This window comes from Ambystoma mexicanum, chromosome 11 (genome assembly GCF_040938575.1).
Source record: "Ambystoma mexicanum isolate Mex_15411 chromosome 11, UKY_AmexF1_1, whole genome shotgun sequence".
In the NCBI taxonomy this organism is placed as follows: Eukaryota; Metazoa; Chordata; class Amphibia; order Caudata; family Ambystomatidae; genus Ambystoma; species Ambystoma mexicanum.
Window position 1 is genome coordinate 773,759,075 of NC_090934.1, and position 24,190 is coordinate 773,783,264.

The following is a 24,190-nucleotide window of genomic DNA, read 5'->3' on the forward strand; positions in this document are numbered from 1 at the left end:
CAATGTTAGGGACTGGGTATCCCAAAATGGAGGATACTACGAGCTGCCACCAGCCCCATACCCTGCTCTGTGGGCCACACACAGGTGCCCAAAAACATACATTAGGGGTACCGGGTTGTACCCCCACCCATGGGTGCCATAACAGTATCCCAAGGGTCTGTTCACCACAACCAAAAAGAGGAAGGGCTGCAATGCCAGGAGTCCCACATGAACTCCTGTGCCGAAACAAAGAACACACATGATAAGGGAGTACAGGACAAGGACATGGAGGCCCCGCCCCTCCAGTGCATTTCCAGCATCACACACACTCTTTGTAACAACAAGGTTTTTCTCCTTTAAAGCAACTGCTCCATTCCCGGTTCACTCACTTGCCAGGAATGGTTTAACTTTTACACAACTGTTAATGTTTGTCTGCAAACTGTTTCCATGTGGCAATGTGGGGATCTAGGTTTCCCCAAATTGACATCTCATGTGAGGAGAACTGTACCCTTTTCGCCCTGATGTCTTTTCTTCAATTTGTCTGGTCTGGTGGCAATGCAGTCTCCAGGTTTCCCCAGGCTATCTGATGTGCAGAGAATGACATTATTTTAGCCCTTCTGTTCTTGGTTGGTGTTCAAATTGCCTCTGCAAGTGCCCTTCAGCTTTACAATATGTCCCGGACCTCTCCCCCAACTCCTTTTGGTTGACTCACCGGGTGGACGTGTTTCTGTAATGGAGCACCATTAATGGGCCAATTGCTCTAGTTACCCAGAGCCTCTTGTGGTTCCTACATCGGCTTCTCATGCCGGCCCCAGTGGAACCTCTGCCGTTTAGCAAGACTGCGTCACGTTGGGTCTTGCAGCAGCTGCCTTCCACTGGAGTGTCTCTCCTCCGGTATGCGATGCCTGCTGGCGAGTGCCTGTGAGCTCCCTCCTCTAACGCGGCTCGTTCCGATGGCTCTGCTTTGGAGTTCGTCTCCCGCTCCGCGTCAGCCATGGCTTTCTGCTCCTTCTTCCTTCAGACTGCGACCACCCCCACCACTCCTGCCACACTCCTGTGCACAGTAAGGTGCACCATTAGGTGACGACTACATTCTGGTATGTTTACATGTCTTGAGATATTTTTGACGTTAAATCTCTCATTTGTAACTACATGAATATCCTGCAAATGTGATGACTGTACCAACAAACAGTTGGTCTCTAGATTGTAAGCATGGTACCTCTGCTTAATGCCTCACTAGGAGAAGTCTAGTAAACCTGGAATATGTGTTACCATATCCAACAACCCTCAAATGGATATACTGACAGATTAATAAAGTTGAGGCACCCTCACATTATCGACTTGGCATCTCTGTTTTGACTGTCTATTAATAAAACACTTAAAAAAAATTCCCTGCAGTCTACAAGTAATGTTATTAGATTCTTTTACTTGTGGGTGAACAAATATTTATTATTTTTCTAAAAATGTATCTGTTTCTTTAGAAAACAAGTACTTTGTACCGCAAATTGCACCAAATTTGATGTTTTACATCACCCACGAAAGAAGAAAGGTGACATCATCACGCTATGGCGTGAGCATGTCAAATAATGTGGCCATTTTAATTTCGGCAGCGAGAAGTCTGGGAGAATGGAGGAATGTCTGCTAATGTAATGAATGGTTAGTCCCACTGATAGATAAGGACAGTGTTTTTTGAAAGGCCTGTCCATTTTGATGACAGAAAGAGTGACTGCCAAATGTACATTTTTACTGATAAACCCACTATCCCACAGGTGTGTATATACCATCCCACACTGGATCACAACTTTAACATACTTACCAACCCTACCGATTTAAGCAGTAAGCTACTGCTTTTTAAGCAGTCCTACCACCTACAAATCTGGGTGACAGATCCTACTGCTTTTTACATTGGCAGGTTTTTTGAGACTCTAAAGCAGGCTGCTTGAGACCGGGCCCAGAGCAAAGCATGCAACACATTAGTCAGTCTGTCTGTCTGTCTGTCTGTGTGGTGGGCAGGTGTTTACTTTGAGCAATGGGCTCAGACCAATCACTGACCTGACAGCTATGTGACTCTGCCCTGCACTCTTGCCGGGACAGACCTCGGGTGAACTACCAGTTAAGGCAAGTGGAAGGGCGTACCTCCATCCCACAGCATCTGCCTTGCAAACTGAGGAGTTTCAGTCCGGATTTCGTTCTTGTTACACCACTGATAATGCGGTAATGTGTGTGCTTAATTCTCTTCTGTCCGCTCGTCACTCTAAACAGTTTTCTTTTCTTATTGACTTATCAGCTGCTTTCGACACTGTTGATCACTCTTCTTGACTCTCTCTCCTCTTTTGGTTTCAGGGGTCCTGTTCTTTCTTGGTTCTCCTCTTATCTTTCTAACAGAACCTTTTCTGTCTCGTGGGGTGGGAACCCTTTTTCACCTCTGCGCCTCGAGCACAGTGTTCCTCCAAGGTTCCGTCTTGGGTCCATTTCTAGTTTCACTTTATACCTCATTACTTGCTCCTGTGATTACTTCTTTTGGTATCGCTCATCATTTCTATGTAGATGACCCAACTTTTCCTAGCTTTCTCATCTTTCACACCTGAAATTCACCACACTCTTCTTGTCTTACCACTATTAAATCTTGGATGTCATTGTACTTTCTTATTTTGAACGCGGGGAAAACCAAGGTTCTATTTCTCCTCCACCATCTATTTCTTTTCTGCCCACAAACCCCTCTATTTCTCCTACTGTGCGAAATCTTGGTCTCTATTTGGATTCCAATCTTTCCTTTATCCATCATATTTCACTAAAATCCCGGTCTTGCCGTTTTCACCTGTATGATCTTAGCAGATTTCGCCCTTTTCTTACCTTCCATGCAACTAAACTGCTAATTTCTTCTCTCATTTTTTCTCGACTTTTCTATTGCTCTGTTACGCTCTTTGGTTTTCCTTCATCTCGCCTGGTTCCTTTGAAATCCATATACCACTCTTCTGTTTGTTTACTCTGCCTTCTTTCCTATCGTGATTCTACATCAGCATCACTTGCATCTCTTGGGTGGTTACCGATTCATACTCAACTTAAATTCTATTTTCTCTGCTTAGTCTTTAAATCTCTCTATGGGCTAGCTCCAGACCATCTCGGTGCTCTCCTGTCCCTTTATACTACTTTGACTTCTTCGTTCTTCTTGTCTTTTTAAGTTGACTGTTCCTCGTCCACCTTGTGCTCAGTCTTGCTTTCGTTCTTTCCAGCTTCTTGCTCCTCTTCATTGGAATACTCTGACTCTTTCTCTTCGTTCTATCACTGTTTATTCCTTTTTCGGGTCTCCTTGAAAAATCATCTTCATTGTCATGGATTGTTTGCTTTCAGAACTGATATCTGATCCGCCTTACTTTTCTCATAATTTTCCACTGTTTTAAAATCTGTGCAGCGCTTTGGACAAAAGCGCTATTTAAGCTCTAATAAAATACAAATAGGAGGGCATCAGTCTACATGTTGTTCAGTGTTCAACTTACACTGCATGAATAAATATGTACTGCCCGGCTGCTGCTAGAGAGCAGGGTAAACGTTGGCTATCAACTCTGTGTGATTACCTTCTGTGAAGTTAGGTAATTGAATTTGGTGTTAACTTGCCATTCATAATTGTACATTTTAAACATTTGAACATCTTTCCATGTTGTGCTGATTGATGGGTTGTGTATTTTAGAATGCTCCAGTGGTGCCAACAATGTAGGTTTTGTATTTTCCTGTGATGCCATTGTTGTGCTAATTATTATTTTTGAAACTTGAAAAATCCTACATCATTTTGTTAACCGAATGTTTGCAAGTATGCTATAAAAATCCTTAAAATCTCTCCTTCTCCACCCCCCTCCCTGAAACTCTGATCATCCCCTGCCCCCCCCCCCACCCGTCTATTATCCTCCTCCTCAGGTCTCTCTATCCCTTCCTTGTCTCTTCTTTATCCCCTCTTCCCCCCTCTCTCGCCTTCACCTCATCTCACTTCCTCTTCCCCACTCCATTCAACTCTACACCATTTTTCCCTCGTTTATCTCTGCTGGAAAATTGTTTTTCCCTCATTCATCTCTGCTGGCAAATTGTTCTAGTTGATGTATTGATGGTTTGACTCATATTTGTATCTGCTTCTACTGTTATTGTATTGTTGTTATAATGTACAGCGCTTTGGCGTAAAGCGCTATATAAATAAAATAAACATAACATAAAAAGGTGCATTACCCACTTGATTTTCGTCTGGATCATTACGTAATCCCCCATAAGGGGAAGCTTTTTTACTTTTAGCACATTAAATAATAAATGCATTTTTCTCACCGCATTGCTTTCAGGCTATACTTTGATTACTGAAACTCAACTAGGACGAATTGGAGAACTATGTGGGAGTTGTGCCTTCCCTCAAAGAACACATTAGATAGATATTTTGGTGAAGTAAGACCATTGCCTTGAAACCCTGCATTTTCTTTTTTACTATGAATAAACTTTGGCGTATATGACACTTGTCATTTTAATTCACCAGGCCACACAATCTTAGGAGATTCATCGGCATGTCCCTACATTCCTGATTATGTTGCAAACAGCTTGGACTGTACTTCCTTGAATATTGAGGGAGCAATACCATGATAGATTTCTGTTTGATATTTTCACTAAAAATGAGCTTTAACGCATTTCCCAACCTAAAATAAGTGTAGTTTTTATTTTAAGTTTGTAGGTCTGTGTGGTAACATGCAGGAAATGAGAAAACTATGACTAGCTCTGAGGAAGGGAAGTGTCTTCCGAAACACGTAGAGCACACAATTGACTGCTTGTTTATTTTGAAAAACTTGTTTTCTTTTTTGCAAATTCTGTGAATATTATCTTAAAGAAACTTTTTTTGTTGTAAATTAATTATGTAAACAATTAAGATTTTAAATATATAAGTCAGAGTGAATACTGTTCTTCTTAAACTGATCACATATAATGTCTTAACTGTTGATTGCAGGTGTGCAGAGGACGGGAATGTTCCACAAATTTGAGGACACCTGCTTATTTGTCATATTCATGTATATTTTAACAGGGAGGAGAAGGCTGGAGTAATTTGCTGGAAGGTGCCCTTTCCTAATAAATGGAGCTCAAGTTTGGTCTCAAATAAATCCAATTAGGGGTTTGCCTTAATATCTGATGGGAGGGCATTCAAGTAGACATAGTGTGACACATCCAGGGTATTCGTCCCTTTTCCCCAGAGGGGTGCCACCCCCTTTGAGGCTAGTGAGGTGAGCCTGCACAGCAAGACCCTCACTAGGGGGTCTAGATAAGTAGGATCTCAGTGGGAGTGACTACCTTCTTGGGGACAAGGACTCCCATTCCGACAATGAACTTCCAGTCCAGCGCATGTTATCTGCATATAAGGAAACTGAAAAGACGGTTCTATCTGTTTTGAATAGGACTACTTTAAAGTCAATAAACAGTGACACTTCTTTAATTTCTTTGCCTCAAGGTAATGATGCATCTCGTACAGCCGAAGGACACACCCCCTTATTACCGTGATGACATACTTAATCACAGGAGGAACTGTGAATGGAGAGAGAACTCGTATGTAGGTAGGAAAGTGAATCCTATTCTGAGACGAGCCTCTGGGGAAGAGACGGCCTGGAACGGCAGAGCCATGGGAAGCGAGCCTAAAGCTAACCGTACACTAGAGATCTGGCGTCCTGTCTGACATAGCAGCCAGGGTCAGAGGGAGAAGCGGAGACAGGAAAGCCCCACTTTCTTCTGGTGGCGCGACCGTAAGGAAGCCGCGGTAAGCCCAGGGCCTAATACTGACACAGAGACCAAATTGCCAGCGTGGATATGAATCCCAGAGCTCCATATCCAATTGACGTCAACTGCTGAGGCACGCAGTACCAGGGAAGTTAACACTCACATGCAGAGAATAACGATGAGAGGAACAGACACTTTGAAATCAAGGTTAAGAGAACCCACAAGGCTACGAAAGCCTGAGAAACCCAAATGAGGGAAAGAAAAATACAAACACTTTGAATCAAGGTTAAGAGAACCAGGGCTCAAGTCGAGTTATAGGTTATAGCATCTTGTCATTCAGATGAATGTCAGTCGAGGGTTAAAACCAAGCCAGTAAAATCTGGAACAGAAATGTGTAAAGATGTTAACTTTCCAGAACCATTCTTTAGTACCCCTCAAACTCCATATCCTCCACAATGCCAAAGGTATGCCAATAGGAGCGGCGAACCTGTGACTTTCTGCCCCATCGGTCTCTAAAAAGGTTCAACATTTTAACTCCTATTATAATATCATCAAGGAAGAAAAATCTCTACTCAACCCTTTTAAAGATGTAGAGAAAGTGAAACGTTCTGCAATGGACTGCATGTCCCAGAATCACTCAGGTACTGTGATGAAGAGGGCTAAAGAGACATGCAGGAGCTCAGGCCAGGCAGGCAAGCCTAATTGCTTTTGGCAGGGTCAGGCAATTAGTTCTAAGGGCCTGTACCTGAAACCAATTAAACCACCTGAGTGGCATAAAAGGCTGCTGCAGGGCGGCGCAGTAGAAAGTAGCTGGAAGGTCAGCAGAAGAAGTAGAGCACAAAGCTGACAGTTCACAAGGAAGTGTGACCACAGAAGGGACGTCAGAGCAGATTTCACCTGCAGGCTCCGAGTTGGTCGTGTGCTCAAAAACTCCACTTGGCTTTGGCAGCATTGGAAGAGACAGGCAGTCTTTCCAGGTGTGCCTAATTGCTGTGAATACAGAGCTGAAGTTGTGCATCCACCCAATGCCTGCGTGCAGAAGCAAGCCAGGGGAAATTGGAAAATAGAAGTCTCTCCTTTGATGAGGCCGGATCAGAGACACCCGTGCAGCAGAGGGGTGTGGGGCCAAGAGTGCCTACAGCAGTAGCAGTCGAGGAAACTAAGCCAGAAAGCAGAAGCAGCTCACAGTCACATTGATTGCGGAGTCGGGAAAGAGAAGGAACAAGTTACTTACCTGTAACTGTTGTTCTCCAGCATGGGTCTGGCATGGATTCACATGCTCATGAATATTCCCCGTCGTCAGGCTGGGAATCCTCAGTAAAGAAAAAATCAGTATCAGTTTCGTTTCTGATCTGCCTTTCGTAGTAGTAACCAATCACTGATCTCTGCGTCATACTGACCTCAGCCAATGACTGCCCTCTACCTAAGCCCCGCCTCTGGCAGCCATCTTCAGATTTTGTAGCACGTGAAGAGGCAGTTTGACCAAGTGAAGAGCCGCAGCGGGGTAGGCGGGAGGGTTTGCATGTGAATCCATGCCAGACCCATGCTGGAGAACAACAGTTACAGGTAAGTAACCTGTTCCTTCTCCAGCATGGGGTCTGGCATGGATCCACATGCTCATGAATATAAGAATAAATAGCAGTACACACATGCACAACCACGGGGGGGTGGCAAAAGGCTCAACATTAAGCAATACAAAAAACTCAACATTAAGCATCTCTTACCTCCTCACCAGGCTCACCTTAGGCGAACAGGTTGCGCAGCACTGCTTGGCCGACCCTGGACTCCTCCCTGGAATCACGATCGATGCAGTAGAATCTCGTGAAGGTGTGCGTCGACCTCCAAGTAGCAGCCCTGCAGATGTCCAGCAGGGGCACACCAGATAAGAACACCGTAGTAGCAGCGATCGCTCTGGTCGAATGGGCTCTCGGACGGCCTGGCAGCGGTCGGTTAGCCAACCGGTGGCAATGCAGGATTCAGCCGGAGAGCCATCTGGAAATAGAAGACTTCGAGAGAGCCTTCCCTTGATTCACAGTTCCAAAGTTCACGAACAGCTGTGATGTCCTCCGGAAACTCTTTGTGCGGTCCACGTAGAACTTCAGCACTCTAGCCACATCCAGTGAGTGCAAAATCCTCTCGGCCGGCGACGAAGGAGACGGGAAGAAAACAGGTAACACCAAGGGCTCGTTAAGATGGAAGTCCGACGGCACCTTGGGCATAAAGGAGGGGTGCGTCCTAAGCACCACCCTCGAGGCATGGAAAGTCAAGTACGGTGCTTTGCAGGATAGGGCCTGGATCTTTCCCACTCGTCGTGCGGAGGTAATGGCCACCAGGAATGCAGTCTTCCACGACACAAACCTCATCGGTGCGGAGTGCATCGGCTCGAATGGGGGCCCCATGAGCCTGGTCAGCACCATGTTAAGTTCCCACGCCGGGGCCGGGGCCTTCACCGGTGGGAACGACCGGAACAGTCCTTTCATAAACTCTTTTACCAGTCGATGGGACCACAGGGACGTCCGTCCTATGGTTCTGGTATATCTGGAGATCGCCGCCAGATGAATCTTAATGGAGGCATGGGGTAGCCCAGCCTTTGCCAGCGATAGCAGGTACGGCAGCACTTGAGGGGCCGTAATCCGTAGGGGGTTGATCTTCTGTGCTCGGCACCAGATAGAGAACCTCTTCCACTTATGACCGTAGCATTTGAGAGTCGAGGACGCCCTGGCGTTTGCAAGTACCTCTCTGCAATCGGCCGGTATATCGTAGCCTCCAAACTCTAGCGCTGCAGGAGCCAAGCCTGCAGGTTCAGCGGCGCCAGGTTGCGGTGGAAGATGGCGCCTCCTTCTCTGGAGAGAAGGTCCGCGTCCGCCAACAGCTTGATGGGAGGGGAAGTTGACAAGTCCAGAAGGTCCGGGAACCAGATCTGCCTCGGCCACGCCGGTGCGACGAGGATCATCCTGCACCGGGACCTCTTGAGCTGGCTGATGAGTCGAAGCAGCAACGGCAACGGAGGGAACGCATACAGGTATAGGCCGTCCCAGGGGAACGAGAACGCATCGCCCATGCTTCTCGGCTGGGGAAACCTGCTGGCGAACCTCTTGCACTTCGAGTTCGTCGCTGTTGCAAACAGGTCGATTTGGGGTTTGCCCCATCGTCGGAAGAGTTGATCCACCTGATCCTGGCGCAGTTCCCACTCGTGACACGCGCGCAGATCCCTGCTGAGCGAGTCGGCGATGGTGTTGCTTTCTCCTGCCAGGTGGAAGGGAACCAGGAACATCCCCTGGGCGACCGCCCAGTGCCACAGATCCTGTGCCTCCTTGGATAGGGCTGGGGATCTGGTGCCTCCCTGCTTCCGTATGTAAAACATTGTTGTGGTGTTGTCTGTGAAGATCCGCACCACCTTGCCCTTGAGCGACGGGAGGAACGATTTGAGAGCCCAGAACACGGCTTGGAGTTCCAGGACGTTGATGTGCAGGAGCCTCTCCTCTGGGAGCCAGAGGCCTCTTGCGTGGAGATCTCCGGTGTGGGCGCCCCAACCTTCCGGGGAGGCATCTGTGGTCACCGTCTCCTGGTACGCCGGCATCTGAAAGTCCTTGCCCGCCGTGAGGTGCGCTCAAACGCCCCACCACTGAATCGCCTGCCGGAACACCTCGTTGAGGGGGACCCTGTCTTCGAAGGTGCCCGTCGCCTGCATCCAACGGGCGTCGAGAAATTCTTGAAGAGGGCCCATCCGTAGTCTGCAGAGGCGCACCAGGTAGATGCAGGAGGACATCATCCCCAGGAGGGACTTGATGGACCTCACCCTGGCCACGTCCGTGGCTAGCAGGCGCTGCACTTTGCCTAGAATGGTCTTCGTCCGTTCTTCCGACGGGGCCGCCAGGCGCCTCACTGTATCGAGCTTCGCTCCCAGAAACATGGCCACCTGCGACGGCACCAGGTGGGACTTTGGGTAGTTTATGGCGAATCCCAGGTCTGTGAGTAGCTGGACGGTCCTCGCAGTGTGTTCGAAAGGCGAGTTCCCTCGTCCTTGATTGGATGAGCCAGTCGTCCAGGTAGGGGTAGACGTGAATCGCCACTGGTGCTAGGCACTTGGTAAAGACCCTGGGGGCTGACTTCAATCCGAACGGCAGTGCTCTGAATTGGTAGTGGCGTCCCTGGACGACGAACCTGAGGAACTTTCGGTGACTTTTGAGGATGGGAACGTGGAAGTATGCATCCTCCAGGTCCAACGACGATAGAAAGTCGCCTTCCTCCAGCTGTCCCAGTACGTGCTGGAGGGTGACCATCCTGAACTTTTGTGATCTGATGTATTTGTTCAAACGACGAAGGTCCAGGATGGGGCGCCAGCCCCCCGTCTTCTTCCTGACGAGGAAGTACCTTGAGTACACCCAGGAGCCCCGGAGCCTCGGAGCCTCTTCAGGACAAGCTCGATGGCGCCTTTCCTGAGCATCACCCGTACTTCCAACAGCAGTTGCGGGACGTGATTTTCCTTCATGTCCACAGGTGGAACGTGAGGGCACTTCTTCAGGAATTCGATAGAGTGTCCTCTTGCAAGGGTATCCAGCACCCTTTCGTCAGGGTGCTTCGGTGGGGGCCCGAGACCACGGCCGGTTCAGTCCTGCTTGGAGGTGGTGGCCTTGCCGCCCTGGCCACCTTGCCGACGGCGGCGAGGCGCTCCCTACTTGCCGCGACCCCTGTAGGCCTCCTGAGACGAGGAGCGTGACACCTGGCGGTAGGACGACGAGCCACCGCTGGATCCCTTGGAGGCACCCTGTCTGCCTCCGGAGCTCCGAAAGGGCCGTCGTTGCTGAAGGGCTCCTAGGGCGCGGGCCGTCTCTGTTTTTATGGCTTGGAGAGATTCGTCCACCGCCTTCCCGAACAAGTTGCTGCCATCGAACGGCATGTCCAACACCCTGTTCTGGACGTCCTGATGGAAGTCGGTCGCCTGGAGCCAACCCCGTCGTCGTAGGCAAACACCGTTGCCCAGCTGGCGGAATCTGGTATCGGCAATATCGGTTGCCACCGTTATGGCGTGGTCTGACGCCACCTCGCCCTCTTGCAGTATTTCCAGGGCCTCGGACCTCTTGTCGTCCGGCAGGAAGTCCAATATGGGGGCCAGCTTAAACCAGAGTTCCCTGTCATAATGGGCCACAATCGCCAGGGCGTTGGCCGCTTTGATCGTCGTCGCCGCCGACGAAATGACCCGCCGCAAATGGCGTCCGACTTCTTTCCCTCGCCGTCCGGTGGGGAATTCGACGTCGAGGCACCTGACCCCGCCGCTTTCTTCTTCGCCGCCGCCGAGACGACCAAGTCTGATGTTGGCTGGGCCCTGATACACAGGGGAGCGGTTTTCGGGGACCCGGTACTTCTTCTCGTACCGGTCCCGTTTGGCTGGTGCCGTGGAGGGGTTTTTGAGAACCGACAGGCCCTCCTCCCAGATGTCATCGATTCGAGGCACCGAGATGACAGTCTTCCTCTTGGCCTCCCGGCGCTGATAGAGGAAACCTTCCTTTTTCTGCTCCTCCGGGCTGAGCTGCAACAATTCGGACGCCCTGGCGATCATGGCGTGGAATGAGCCAATCTCGTCGGGCGGCGAGGCCCGTGCGACGGGAGACGGGAGACCCGTTCCGTCGTCGTCGCCCTCAGAACCCGTAGTCGAGTCCAACGCACCGTCATCTCCCGACTCGTGGGAGGATGAGGAGGGAACTGTAGGCCTTAAGGGGGCGAGCGGAGGAGAGGGTTGGGTCCTCCGTCGTTTGTTCTGAGGACTTCCCGACGGGCCAGGTTGCGGGTCCACCGGCCTGGGCCATGGGAACCTCGTCCTTATCTCAGAGCATAAGGACTGGATCGCAGACAAAATGGCCGCCAAGCCATCCTGAGGCCTAGGTTCCGGCCGCGCCGGAAGGGAAGGCTGCTCTTCCTTGCCATCGTCGTCTTCCTCGGTTATCTCCCGAGGATCTTCCTTATGGGATCGAACCTTCTCGAATTGGACTTCGCGGTTCCTCACGGCCTCGGTCAGTTCCTCCTCCGAGGCTGACTCCGAGCTAGAGGAGGCTACTGTGCCCCCTCTCGCTTCTTTCATCATGGCGGCCATGACGATGGGCTGAAAAGAGGATTCCCTCCTTGGCGGCAGGGAAACTCTAGTCCCAGAGGCAGTCTCCGCTGGTGGGGTCTCTGCCGGCTGGCCAGAGTCGCAGCGATCGCCTCAATAGAGGCCTTTGCCTGCTGGGTAGGGGCCTTCACCACCTTAGGTGCGTCCCGGGCCTTCTCGTTCGGGGGAGGGGTGACGCCTCGCTCCCCCTCTTCTGAGATCGGACGGGTTTCTCCCAAAGCTTACCCGGGGTCTCGGACTTCCTCTTCCCCGAACCGGAGCGCTGGCTTGTGGTCGACGGTGCCGGGGAAGGTGCGCCCTGCCTGGCGACCGAAGAGCCCGACCTTTCGGCGCTCCCGGAGCCAGCGGACTCGCGGCGCTTGGCCTAGTGTTGGGCCCCCGTCGCCGGGGCGCCCGCACAGGACTTAGAAGCCCGCTCGGACCCTTTCTTCTTCTAACCTGTTGAGCCCTTCTCCAACCAGCTGGCGAGACGGGATCGACGGTCCCTCATGGTCCGCTCTGACAAGTTCTTGCAGAACTGGCAGTCCTTCTCTACATGAGTCTTGTCCCCATGAAGACAGTAGAGGCATCGCGAATGTTCGTCTTCCTTAAACACATTCTGCAGCCCGCATCCAGGGCAGCTGCGAAACAGCTTGGGTCTGGGCAACAAACTCGCATCCTGGGGCATCTCGAAGTAGGCCGCGAATCTTCTGGAATCCTCCAAGAAGTTGATTTGACCAAATCTTCACCCTTGAGGGGCTTAGGAAAATCCCGCAACGGGTAGCCGTTAACGGGAGTAGAAACGGTGGAGCTTGAGGCTCGATTAACCGAAAAAATGTGAAAATTCACCTGAAAAAGCACGAAAAACGCAGTAAAAGCTCGAGAGCTAAGCACGAGGACTCCCAACACTTGAACGTGCGGTAAAAATCTGAAGATGGCTGCCAGAGGCGGGGCTTAGGTAGAGGACAGTCATTGGCTGTGGCCAGTATGACGCAGAGATCAGTGATTGGTTGCTACTATGAAAGACAGATCAGAAACAAAACTGATACTGATTTTTTCTTTACCGAGGATTCCCAGCCTGATGACGGGGAATATTCATGAGCATGTGAATCCATGCCAGACCCCATGCTGGAGAAGATATGTACTCCAATCAACCACAATACCTTACCGGTAATTGTAGCCAGCTGTATTGTCATTTGAGTACATATTCAACGGGGCTAAAGTTGTTTGCAGAAGTGGCAAGTAACTTTAACATGGGAAATCTCGCAATGAGATTATCAAAGCTGAAACGCATGCGTGTCGTGAAAGCATTTTCTTTTCCCATTGTTATGTATAACTCAATGCTGAGCGGTCGCGTGGCTCCTGTTAGCACAGAGAACGCTGCCAGTAAACCTACTGAATAATAATGGACTTTCCAAAAATGTTACAAGCACAGTTTTAACATCTGAAGAGGTTTGCATGAGACATTGTTTCCAGATTACCTTGGAGGCTAGAAACAGACCGAAAGGTGGGAACGTGCATCTTTTGAAGTGGCAGTTCAAAAGTAAAACGAAATTGCGTGCGCTTAATTTCATTTTTATTATAAAACTGACTTTTTGTAACATCCCGAACAATGAAGCAGAAGTTGTAGAAGTGGTTAAAGCAAAGCAGAGAACAAGTATTACCCAAGCCAGTAGACCAAACTCTAATACAATATAACCTGCTCGGACCCTTTCTTCTTCTCACCTGTTGAGCCCTTCTCCAACCAGCTGGCGAGACGGGATCGACGGTCCCTCATGGTCCGCTCCGACAAGTTCTTGCAGAACTGGCAGTCCTTCTCTACATGAGTCTTGTCCCCATGAAGACAGAAGAGGCATCGCGAATGTTCGTCTTCCTTAAACACATTCTGCAGCCCGCATCCAGGGCAGCTGCGAAACAGCTTGGGTCTGGGCAACAAACTCGCATCCTGGGGCATCTCGAAGTAGGCCGCGAATCTTCTGGAATCCTCCAAGAAGTTGATTTGACCAAATCTTCACCCTTGAGGGGCTTAGGAAAATCCCGCAACGGGTAGCCGTTAACGGGAGTAGAAACGGTGGAGCTTGAGGCTCGATTAACCGAAAAAATGTGAAAATTCACCTGAAAAAGCACGAAAAACGCAGTAAAAGCTCGAGAGCTAAGCACGAGGACTCCCAACACTTGAACGTGCGGTAAAAATCTGAAGATGGCTGCCAGAGGCGGGGCTTAGGTAGAGGACAGTCATTGGCTGTGGCCAGTATGACGCAGAGATCAGTGATTGGTTGCTACTATGAAAGACAGATCAGAAACAAAACCGATACTGATTTTTTCTTTACCGAGGATTCCCAGCCTGATGACGGGGAATATTCATGAGCATGTGAATCCATGCCAGACCCCATGCTGGAGAAGATATGTACTCCAATCAACCACAATACCTTACCGGTAATTGTAGCCAGCTGTATTGTCATTTGAGTACATATTCAACGGGGCTAAAGTTGTTTGCAGAAGTGGCAAGTAACTTTAACATGGGAAATCTCGCAATGAGATTATCAAAGCTGAAACGCATGCGTGTCGTGAAAGCATTTTCTTTTCCCATTGTTATGTATAACTCAATGCTGAGCGGTCGCGTGGCTCCTGTTAGCACAGAGAACGCTGCCAGTAAACCTACTGAATAATAATGGACTTTCCAAAAATGTTACAAGCACAGTTTTAACATCTGAAGAGGTTTGCATGAGACATTGTTTCCAGATTACCTTGGAGGCTAGAAACAGACCGAAAGGTGGGAACGTGCATCTTTTGAAGTGGCAGTTCAAAAGTAAAACGAAATTGCGTGCGCTTAATTTCATTTTTATTATAAAACTGACTTTTTGTAACATCCCGAACAATGAAGCAGAAGTTGTAGAAGTGGTTAAAGCAAAGCAGAGAACAAGTATTACCCAAGCCAGTAGACCAAACTCGAATACAATATAACCTGCTCATCTAAGGACTGAACTCTGTTGTTTGAAAGTTGCTGAAGCTGTTACCTCAGAGACCTTTAACTTGGGGGTGACAAAGGTTTTCCAAAACTGAAAATAGTCGCTCTACTACTTTGGGATAATCACTGGAGAAACAGTGTCATTGAAGCTGGGGAAGGGAGAGGGTTACTTGTTCAAATCAACACATTTAAAATCTGTAGCGTTAAGACTGTTTAGGTCAAGAAGAAATAGTCTGAAGGCTAAAAACAGATTTTATGGTAGCTGCAAGACAGAAGGAAAGGCAAAGAGGCTGCCTCTCTTGCCACTCAAGAGGAGAGTGCCTTGACAACCTGTAGAGGTCGACGAAGTCTTGTGGAAGTTGCCTAACCCTGTAGGTTGCAGTAGCAGAACTGTGGCCACCAATACAATTGTCAACACTGTAGTAGTTGAATGTAGCAGAAGTCGAAGTCAACTGTGGGGCAAGAGAGCCTGCTCACACAGTTTCATTAGTATAAGGAAGTTGCTGGAGAGAGAGCAAACCCCAAGCAGAAGCATCTTGACAAAACTGTATATAAAAGACACCATCAAAATTGGAAGTACAACAGATGTTAAGCATGTTAAGCAGGAGTGATACTTTTGTCTTCAACTTTGTTCATTCTTTCTTGGAAGGAGGCTATCCAGGAATCCCATTGGTGGTGATGTTTTCTTTGTGGAACTTGCAAAGGGGAATCTTTTCATAAAGTGAAGAAGAACTGTGAATTTTTATTTGAGTGCACTTTTATTTCTTTTGGAAATTTTCAAGACTTTTCTTTTCCTTGGAAGAACTGACTTTGGGACATTCCTGGGGGAGCAAGATCTGCCCACCAGGACAAGTAGAAGTCATCCAAGACACTGATAGTTTGGTAATCTTTCATTTATGTTGTTTTCATGTTTCTTTAAATGTTTATGTTGTTTAGTGTGAGGGTTAGTATTGTGAATGCTTGGAGGTTTTCCCTTAGATCCTAGACTAGGTAGTGAATCCCCTAGAAGAGTACGTTTAGTTAGGGCTTATTGCTTATTTTGGTTTTAGCTAAAATATCAAACCTTGAGAAACCTAAACCTAGTCTTGAGTTTCACATTACTGACCCCTCACAATCCCTTCAACTTGAATCTACACCTTAATTTCATATTCTGTTGCAGGAGATTCCAATTTGTTAATTGCCTCGCCTGAAAGCCTTGGAAGTCCCCACTCCACCCAAACATTTTGTTATCTAACCTACTGTCCTCAAATGCTATACAGCATATAGGTTCTCATAATACTGCACAAAACATTCTGCAGTAAAAATCCAGGCTAGAAACAAGGCTCAGAAACTGAAAGAGCTGTGTGCAGAATTTTCATATGCACAAATGTTTATACAGAGATGGGGGAGATCACTAGGTTAATGAGAAACCCCATGATCAAACATTGGCCATTGTCTGAATTTTTACCACACTTGAGGTCAATAAACCGGGAAATTAAACTAATTGTGTTTCCTGTATGCTCCCCATCACCATGGGATACAGTGTGCAGTGGCCCATAAGTGTTTTACCATTGTTTGTTGCCTTTCATGTACTTAGGGAAAGCCTCCATCTGTCCCCCCCACCCTAGATAAGTGGCACAACACTGATACTAGGGATAAACAACACAGGAGGGTACAGTTAGTATGGTTGGAGGGCAATTAAGGTTGTACCAGATGACATGATAGAATTACAACTAGTCAAAACATACCTGTGCCGTCGTAGTGTGATTACGTTGGGGTTCTAGTACTCACCCACCCGCAGTCCCCCTGTGTATTCATCATTACAAACCCACCTTCTTTTACCCTGCCCCATGTTGGGGTCAAGTCTAAATACAGGACCAACATGTCTTGATCCTACCGTACAACCGGGTGGATGGTGGCCTTTGTAACACAATGTTGCTGACCTGCTTCTAACAGAAGGTTCTCTATTCAGAAGTAGCTTCTATTCGAATGGGAATTCAAGGTATACCCTCTCTTCTTGGGTTATCAATACTCCATGCGCCAAGTTGCTTAGAGACAAGGTCATTCAATGCATTAAACCTCATTTGTGGACCTGCTATGCCAGTGATAAAACGCCTATTGATGACATTTTTCCATCTAAAACCACTCCCTATATGTTTGTATATGAACAAACCGCTTGTTCCCTGAAGTTCATCCTGCAGTTAACACCCAAAACCCTCCGTCTTCTTCCCCTTGAAAGATGAACCCTTTCCAATAAAACATACCATGCTTGATAAAAAAGGATCTTGCATTTCAATCTGAAAATTATATTATCCTGTTCAGTGTCAGACTAATTTGATGACTCTAGTGATGTCATTGCTCCGTTCCCAAAGAAAGTCTCTCCCTATTGTAGCCAGGGAAAGGCAGACCGGTAGGGAACCGATAGTGCGAAATAACATGAACACCTTAACACCTCATGACACCCATATACCTGAATGGCCTATTGCAGCATAGAGGAAGAGATCCTAGGAGTTTTCAGCCAAACACCCTCTTTGCCTTCCCCTCCCCATATAAGTATTGAGACGAGGAAGAGAGAAGGAGCAATGATATCACTAGAGGCAGGAAACTTTCAATTTCTGCCAGGAAGTTTAAAACCTGGACAGCTGATGGCAATGGGAGTAGAGTGGAAGGCTGTCAGTAATCCATGGGAGTGCCAACGAAGACGCGAGAAAGCGGAGAAGTGTAAGCTGCAGAGATGAAGAGAGTACGGACGGCATGAGGAGAAGCCATGCTGCAAACGGCCTGCCTCCTGCTCACCGGGAACAACAGAAGATTCCCAGAGCAGTAGAAAACAGAACAAAGATGGATCATCTGACCGGATGAACACTGAGTCAGCGGACCAAACAAGAAGTCACCAGGAAGTTGTGAGCACTGCTAGAGACACCCGTTAAGCCCAGAGAGACAAACTGGATTACTGGGGCGGCTGAGAGCAGTTGTTGGGTCACATTGAGAGCGTGAGAGGAAGTTAAACAAACAAATTGATGCAAATGAGGGAATTATTGAAAATAATGAGCAAACTGATACAAATGAGGAACGCATTGAAATTAATGCAAACAAGAATATTGTGAAAGTAGGGTCAGTGACCCAGTATCCTGGAGAAAGAATAAAGTGGATATGAACATTGGTGAAAGCAAGCTGAAAGCGCAAAGCTTCACAACAGCATGTAAGGTTGAAAAGGGGTCAGAAACCCACCCGTTGAAAAAGGGAGACTAAGTGAATATTATAAAGGGGTCGGTGACCCAATTGTGGAAAGCTTTTGCAACCTGCAAAAGAGAAAAAGTGGATACAGAAGGAGAAAGCACTGACAGACTAGCGCATCACATAAATAAAGAGTCTGAGACTCGCACACAAGAAGGACAAATATAATATAAGGAGCAAAGGGACATCATGGCAGGAGAGTAAATCTAGAGTGAGACATGAAGCCATATTCTGGCAGGAGAGTAAACCAGGAGTGGCAGGCAAAGGGATACCTTGGCAAGGAAGTTCACCAGGGGTGAGAAGCAAAGCTATATCCTGGTGAAAGAGTAAACCAGGAGTGAGGAGTGGAAATATTCTGAAAAGTAAACAACCCGGGAGTGAGAAGAGAAGTAAAGTGACATCCTGGCAAGGGAATAACCTAGGAGTGTGAAAGCAAAGTAGACTTGAAGTTGTGGAAATAAAAAGGGAAGACTTATGCCCCTTGGAAGAATTGAAGAGAGTCATAAATACCCTGGCAGGAGAGTACACCAGGGGTGGAAACCAAGTCAGCTGGAGTAGTGTAAAGAAAGTACACATTTGAAGGAAACTCAAAGGAAGGCTTGTGCCCTTTGTGAGATACTATTAAAACTTGATAGACATTGAACTGCCAGAAGGACTCTATGGGAAGGGAGACTCCTTTCCTGGTGAGACACTGTTTTATGTTCTGCGCATTAAGCCCTTATGTGGAAAACGTTTGAAACAAGCTACAAGTATATAGCATTTCAGAGTATCCTGATACACATTATATTGAGTTTAGAATGCAAGGGTCCAATTAGGATTTTTGGACACAGGGTGGAAGACGCTTTTTTGTTTAAACATCCGGACACAGGCGGTCCTTAGTTTTTTTGAGGCAGGGAAACCTGGAAATCCTAGATTTAGGATTAGAAAGGATTTTCTCCAAAACCTACGTATTATTTTCTGGAAATAAAAGTCTATAGCAACCAACTAACAAGCCATTGTGTCTAGTTAGCTTAGTGTAAGGGGGTCAAGAGTAAGACTCGATCAAATTAGCAAAGTGCCAGAAAAAATCCAGGCCTCCGTCGGTATGGAAAGTCTCTTTCGAGCACTGGAAAGTTTGTAGGCGATGAACAAAATCCAGCAAGATCCCTATGCTCCAAAGTCCGTGGGATGCACCACCAGAACTCAGTGATTCCGAGTTTCGTGGATCGTCACGTGCCAAATGCCCAAAACCTCTTGTTCACCTGTTGTGTAATCCTTATAAGTCCATATCATGTGCAGCCTCAGTGATTGCCAATCTCTGGGGAACCACAGAATTCCAAACCGCTTCAATTATGGCCTTTATTAAAAACTCTGCTTCAGGCTCACCCTCTGTTGGAGATCGGGGATGGGTGCTGTAGGGTTAGCCATCTGCACACCTCACAGTGAAGCACACATGCCTCCTGGTCCATGCAGGTGTCTTCATGGTTTGGGATTGTGGGGGATGGAGGGGACTGGTGGTGGGTCTAAAAGTCTAAAAGCTCAGAGGTTGTTTGTGTCAGAAGAATGTTCTTGTATTTTCTGTCAGGCCCTGATGCTGTTAAGGCAGAACAGAAGCTAAATTTAAAACAAATAGCCAAGCTCTGCAGTTAAGCAGCCATTACAGCTGTGCCCCGTAGCAGTCTCCAGGGCAGGATTTGTTTCAGGGTGTGCGATACAGCCGTGCATGAACAAAGGAATATGTGTATCAAGGGATGCATTTTATGGGAGCATGTTCAAAGGACCTGTACAAAAGCATCTGGATCTCCTTGAAGGAAATTGGCCAGAGTAGATACACCACCATCTTTGTTTGTGGCTTCCTTGCAGTCCTGAAGTAGTTAGACAGGAGGAGTCCTATGATGAGATGTGCAGAAGCATCATTGAACAATGTTTGAGGACTGACTAGATGTGGGGCAGTGTAAATGATCAAATCATGGAGTTGGGGTGCATTTTTAATAGCATATCTTGTATTTGAAAGGCATCTGTGGTGGGTCAGAAGACGACCATGGACTCTGATATTTGGATCTCACTGCTAATATTTATTAAATGAATGGTGACAACTCCTCTATGCTAAGGGTGTTCCCTACCTAACAAAACTAAGGTGCTCATCAGTCAGCAGGGTTCAAAACAAGATAAGTCCACTGTCCAAATTAACCTATCCTAACCCTAACACTATTATGACAACAGAAACACAGAAGAATGACCTTCTCCTGTGAGGTGGTTCTTTACTAACTTCAGTTCAATAAAGTATCCTCAGGTAGTTCTTGGTAACTAATTTTATTAAATCAAACCGTTCTGGTTTCCACCGTCTCCTTCACTCAATTACTCTTTCCGTCCTTGTTCTCTTCTTGCATTATTCTAGTTGTGTTTGTCCCTTTCCTTTCATGGGACAAGTTTTTCCTTTCTCTTTATCCACATTTAAGAATTTCCTGTTATTCAATGTCCCCTCTTTATCTTGATTGGATGACTTAGAGGGTTCCAGTATTGGTTCTCTTGTCCTTCATTCATTCTTAATACTATATCTCGACTGAAACGAGTATGAGTGTTCCAATAATGATTCTCACTCTTCATTTATTCTTGATACTTTGTCTCGACTTGGACGAGTATCAGGGTTCCGGTAAAGATCTTTGGTCCCTCTCCTGGGTCTCCCATTTTCCCCGTTACCTGGATTGTTCAGCGATAACGTCATCAGGGTTCCAAACATGCTGGGACCCTCTCCTTCACTTGTCAGGTTGGTTTCTCGTTTCCTCTGTGGTCTCACATATGGTTTCTATGTTCGTTCTTCGGTCGGTTTGCTCCACGATGCCTCAATGGAAGAGGCATCAGTGTTGTTCATGGACCCACTGGTCCACGCACCACTTACTTCTTGCTCAGGCTCAGGACACCTTGTGTCTCCTCTCCAATGCTGCGTTTCGGAAGCTGCACTTGGGCTTCTCCTTAGCATCAGACACTGCGCGTCAAAGTTTTCTTCAGCGTACCTCTTCGAGCCAATTCGATACTTGCAGGTTCTCTCTCTCTCCCAATGTCTCCACCTCTAGCTTTTATGATGCTGCCTTGGGACTTCCCTGACGTAATGTCAAAGTCCTTCTTCTCTGTTTGATTTATACTCTGTATTCTTCCAGTGGTTTTCTTCACAGGTATAATTAGAGTATTTGGAAGACAACAGATTCTGGTTTGTTCTTCATATCTTTCTTCACTGGATGTTTTTGATGGTGCGTTAGTGATATGTGCTTGGGGATATGTTGCTTAGTGCCTCTACCACTAGGGAAAGTATTGCAGAGAAGACTCACCTGCCTAGCCTCACAGGGAAAGTCTCCCCCACACATGGAGAAGTGACGGAATCCCGCGATTCGTCAACATTTGTAGTTATAGTGGTAGATCACAGTGGATTGCAAGAGTTACAAATTCAAGTGTCACGGTGGGAGAATGACCACTGTAGCATTATCAACAGGACATGAGCAATCTTCATCATTTTGACAAGTAGCAACAGGTAGGATTAGCTAAAGTGAAGTTTTTACAATAGTTTGTGCATATAGTGCACTACATGTAGTTGTGTTAGGCACATTTTTTAAGGGTGATAAAGCAAATATAAAAGATCTTGTTAAAGGTGAGAAATGGGTGAGGGAAAGATTGTGCAGGTGTGAGCTGAGTGGCCAGTGCATTGTTGCAGTTGGTGAAGCTCAGTGGGGGCTGTGCAGGCGGCAAGCGAGGTGGTATGTACTAATCTGAGTGCATAAATATATTTTAAAGCAGTGCTCAGAAGGATGCAAACTGGGTTGTGTAGCTTGATCACAATGTTATCTTTGCTATATTACATTTTTTGTGCTGCAAGTGGTGCAGCCTTCAGGCGATATATGAGCTAGTGACCCTCTGGAATAACTTCCTGTTATCACCAAACATGGTTTTGTCTAAGGGAAAGGACACAAGCATCTGTTTTTGGGATGTATGGGGATGTATGGAAGGATGTCCACATGAACTGTTCCATAGAGCAACCAGAAATAATTATGCTGTAGAGGTATGTCTAGGTCTGGCAGTAGAATGTTGTCTCTTGGACTATTTAGTTACATTTCTCGATGCAGCAGTTGGAGTGTAAGCCATTTCAAAACCTATTAATAATTGGTTCTTTCATTTTCTCGAGTCTGGAATATCCTTCTGAAACCGGACTTGAAATGTGATTTGGAATCGAGTTTAGGATAACCAGGAACGACGACTTGTAGGAAATTAACTGTAATGGCACAATACAAAAAAAAACACCAATAGTGATTAGTGTTGTAGATGAATTAAAATACCCAATGGCTACATGCCTATGCTTGAATTCCTATCCATGTTTCCCCAGCTTCATCTTTCTTGCAGTTTGCGCTGAAGGATTAATCCAAATAAGAGTTGTTAAAATCGATTTGTTCAGCAGCAAAAATTAACATTCTTCATTGATGAACACAAGGTAAACCAGGATGATGGACATCTGGTTTTAAGTTTCATCTCTAAATCAAGAAATGCTCAATTCCAAGTTTATAAAAGGAACACTTAAAAATGAAGGGACCGATTTCATTAAACATGGTTATCTGTTCCCTTTACATAAAAAGTCATCAATAATTGCACTATGTAGTGATATATTTAACATTTCATACATATGTAGTATGATGTTTTAATTTTAGAAGATAATAGGCTAGAACTCTTTACAATTCCTAGATCATGAATAACATGTACCATAGACCCAAAACATGTTGGTGAGCTTTTGTGCTCTTTTATGATTGAAAACGTGCCTGAGGTATTGAACAACAAAGAAAAACAAGCTAGCATATTGAATTTTAGTAATTTGTTCCAATTTATCATTTCATACTTTTCAGAGTTTTAGAAATGTAAACTTACTTTACCTTGACAAGACTTCTCATCTGTCAACAATTTGAATCCATTTTTGCAGCTGCAATCAAAACTACCAACAGTGTTTCTGCAGAAATGATCACATCCTCCATTGTAGCTTTGGCACTCGTCAATATCTAGAAAATAGTCAATGGGATGCCCCAAAAGAGTAAATGTTCTATTTCAAGTTGTAGTGACATTTTCTCACTCAGTTTATATGGAAATTGCAGATGCAAACAAATTGAGTAGATATATCTAAGAGTGGAACCTAAAATCTGTGGTAACTATTTTAAGTATCATACAAAAGATTTTGTAATTATGTTCTAGGTAACATAAGGTATTTGCATAGGCTTTGGATATGAGAGACATGCAGAAACTGACAGCAGATAACTATAAAACAATATTCATACCTTCAATTGTATAAATATTCTTTTTTTCTTTGTAAAGTATTTTAAAAGTTAATTCATACAACTATTACAGGCAACCAATAAAAGCATGCAAGGAAGGACAAAAACCAACTTCAGATACTCAAAGAAGTTCAGTTCTCCTCTGCTTACACAATCCTATCCCCATATGCTCCATGCAGCAACTCTATCCTTTGAAATGGTTTTCATTCTGGAGAATGAAACTGTTTCAGTATTGCTCCTCCTTATAGGGTTTCCTCCCTGTGTCACTAAGGTGTGCGGGTGCCCGAATTACAGTTAATTCCATGGAAGTCAATTTGATTACCTGCCTGATACAATCATCACAATACCATGCTCTACTGTTTTTTAAGGACATTGCATTCCTTCCATTGAGCTAGAACAAAAGCCAATTCTATAGACTTTCTTCATACTATACAACCTTTGTCTCAGCTATCAGCCCTGATGCATCCCCTTGTGCAAGCCAAATCTGTTTGTCCATCAATATTCTACACAAATCCAAACATTCTCAACCGGAGCCTTTGCAACCTGGGGCAATGCCACAACACATGGAACCAGGCCTCCAGATAAATGTCGAAACCAGGCCTTTTTACGCATTAAAATGTTGCAAACACAACACCTTTTATCTTTTTATGTGTACCATTTACGCACCAGCTGAGAGCAGAGGTCAAGGAAAAGGGCAGGTGACTTGACAGAAACCAGGACATATGCTTTCCTTCTTATCTGCATGGATGTAACTGCAGGCGAGTGGTTCAGACATTTTCCTATGTGTTGGGTGCTCTGAGCTGGTCCCAGCATGGCGAGAAATGGTTTCTTTCTGTTCAACTGCTGCTGTGTTTTGTATGTGGAGGAGAGGGGCATTTTACATGCATATTGTTTTTCCTAGCATTTTAGGGTTTTTGCAATAATACG

General features: G+C 46.3%; 1 protein-coding gene across 10 annotated transcripts in view; it reads right to left on the reverse strand.

Moving 5' to 3' along the window:
* Positions 1 to 24,190, reverse strand: part of SCUBE2 (signal peptide, CUB domain and EGF like domain containing 2) — a 1,402,698-nt gene that overhangs the window by 564,617 nt on the left and 813,891 nt on the right. For all 10 annotated transcript variants that reach the window (XM_069623684.1, XM_069623682.1, XM_069623685.1 and 7 more), the window contains one exon: positions 22,871 to 22,993. In XM_069623684.1, the coding sequence (XP_069479785.1) occupies positions 22,871 to 22,993 (123 nt within the window). The remainder of the gene's footprint in view (positions 1 to 22,870; positions 22,994 to 24,190) is intronic.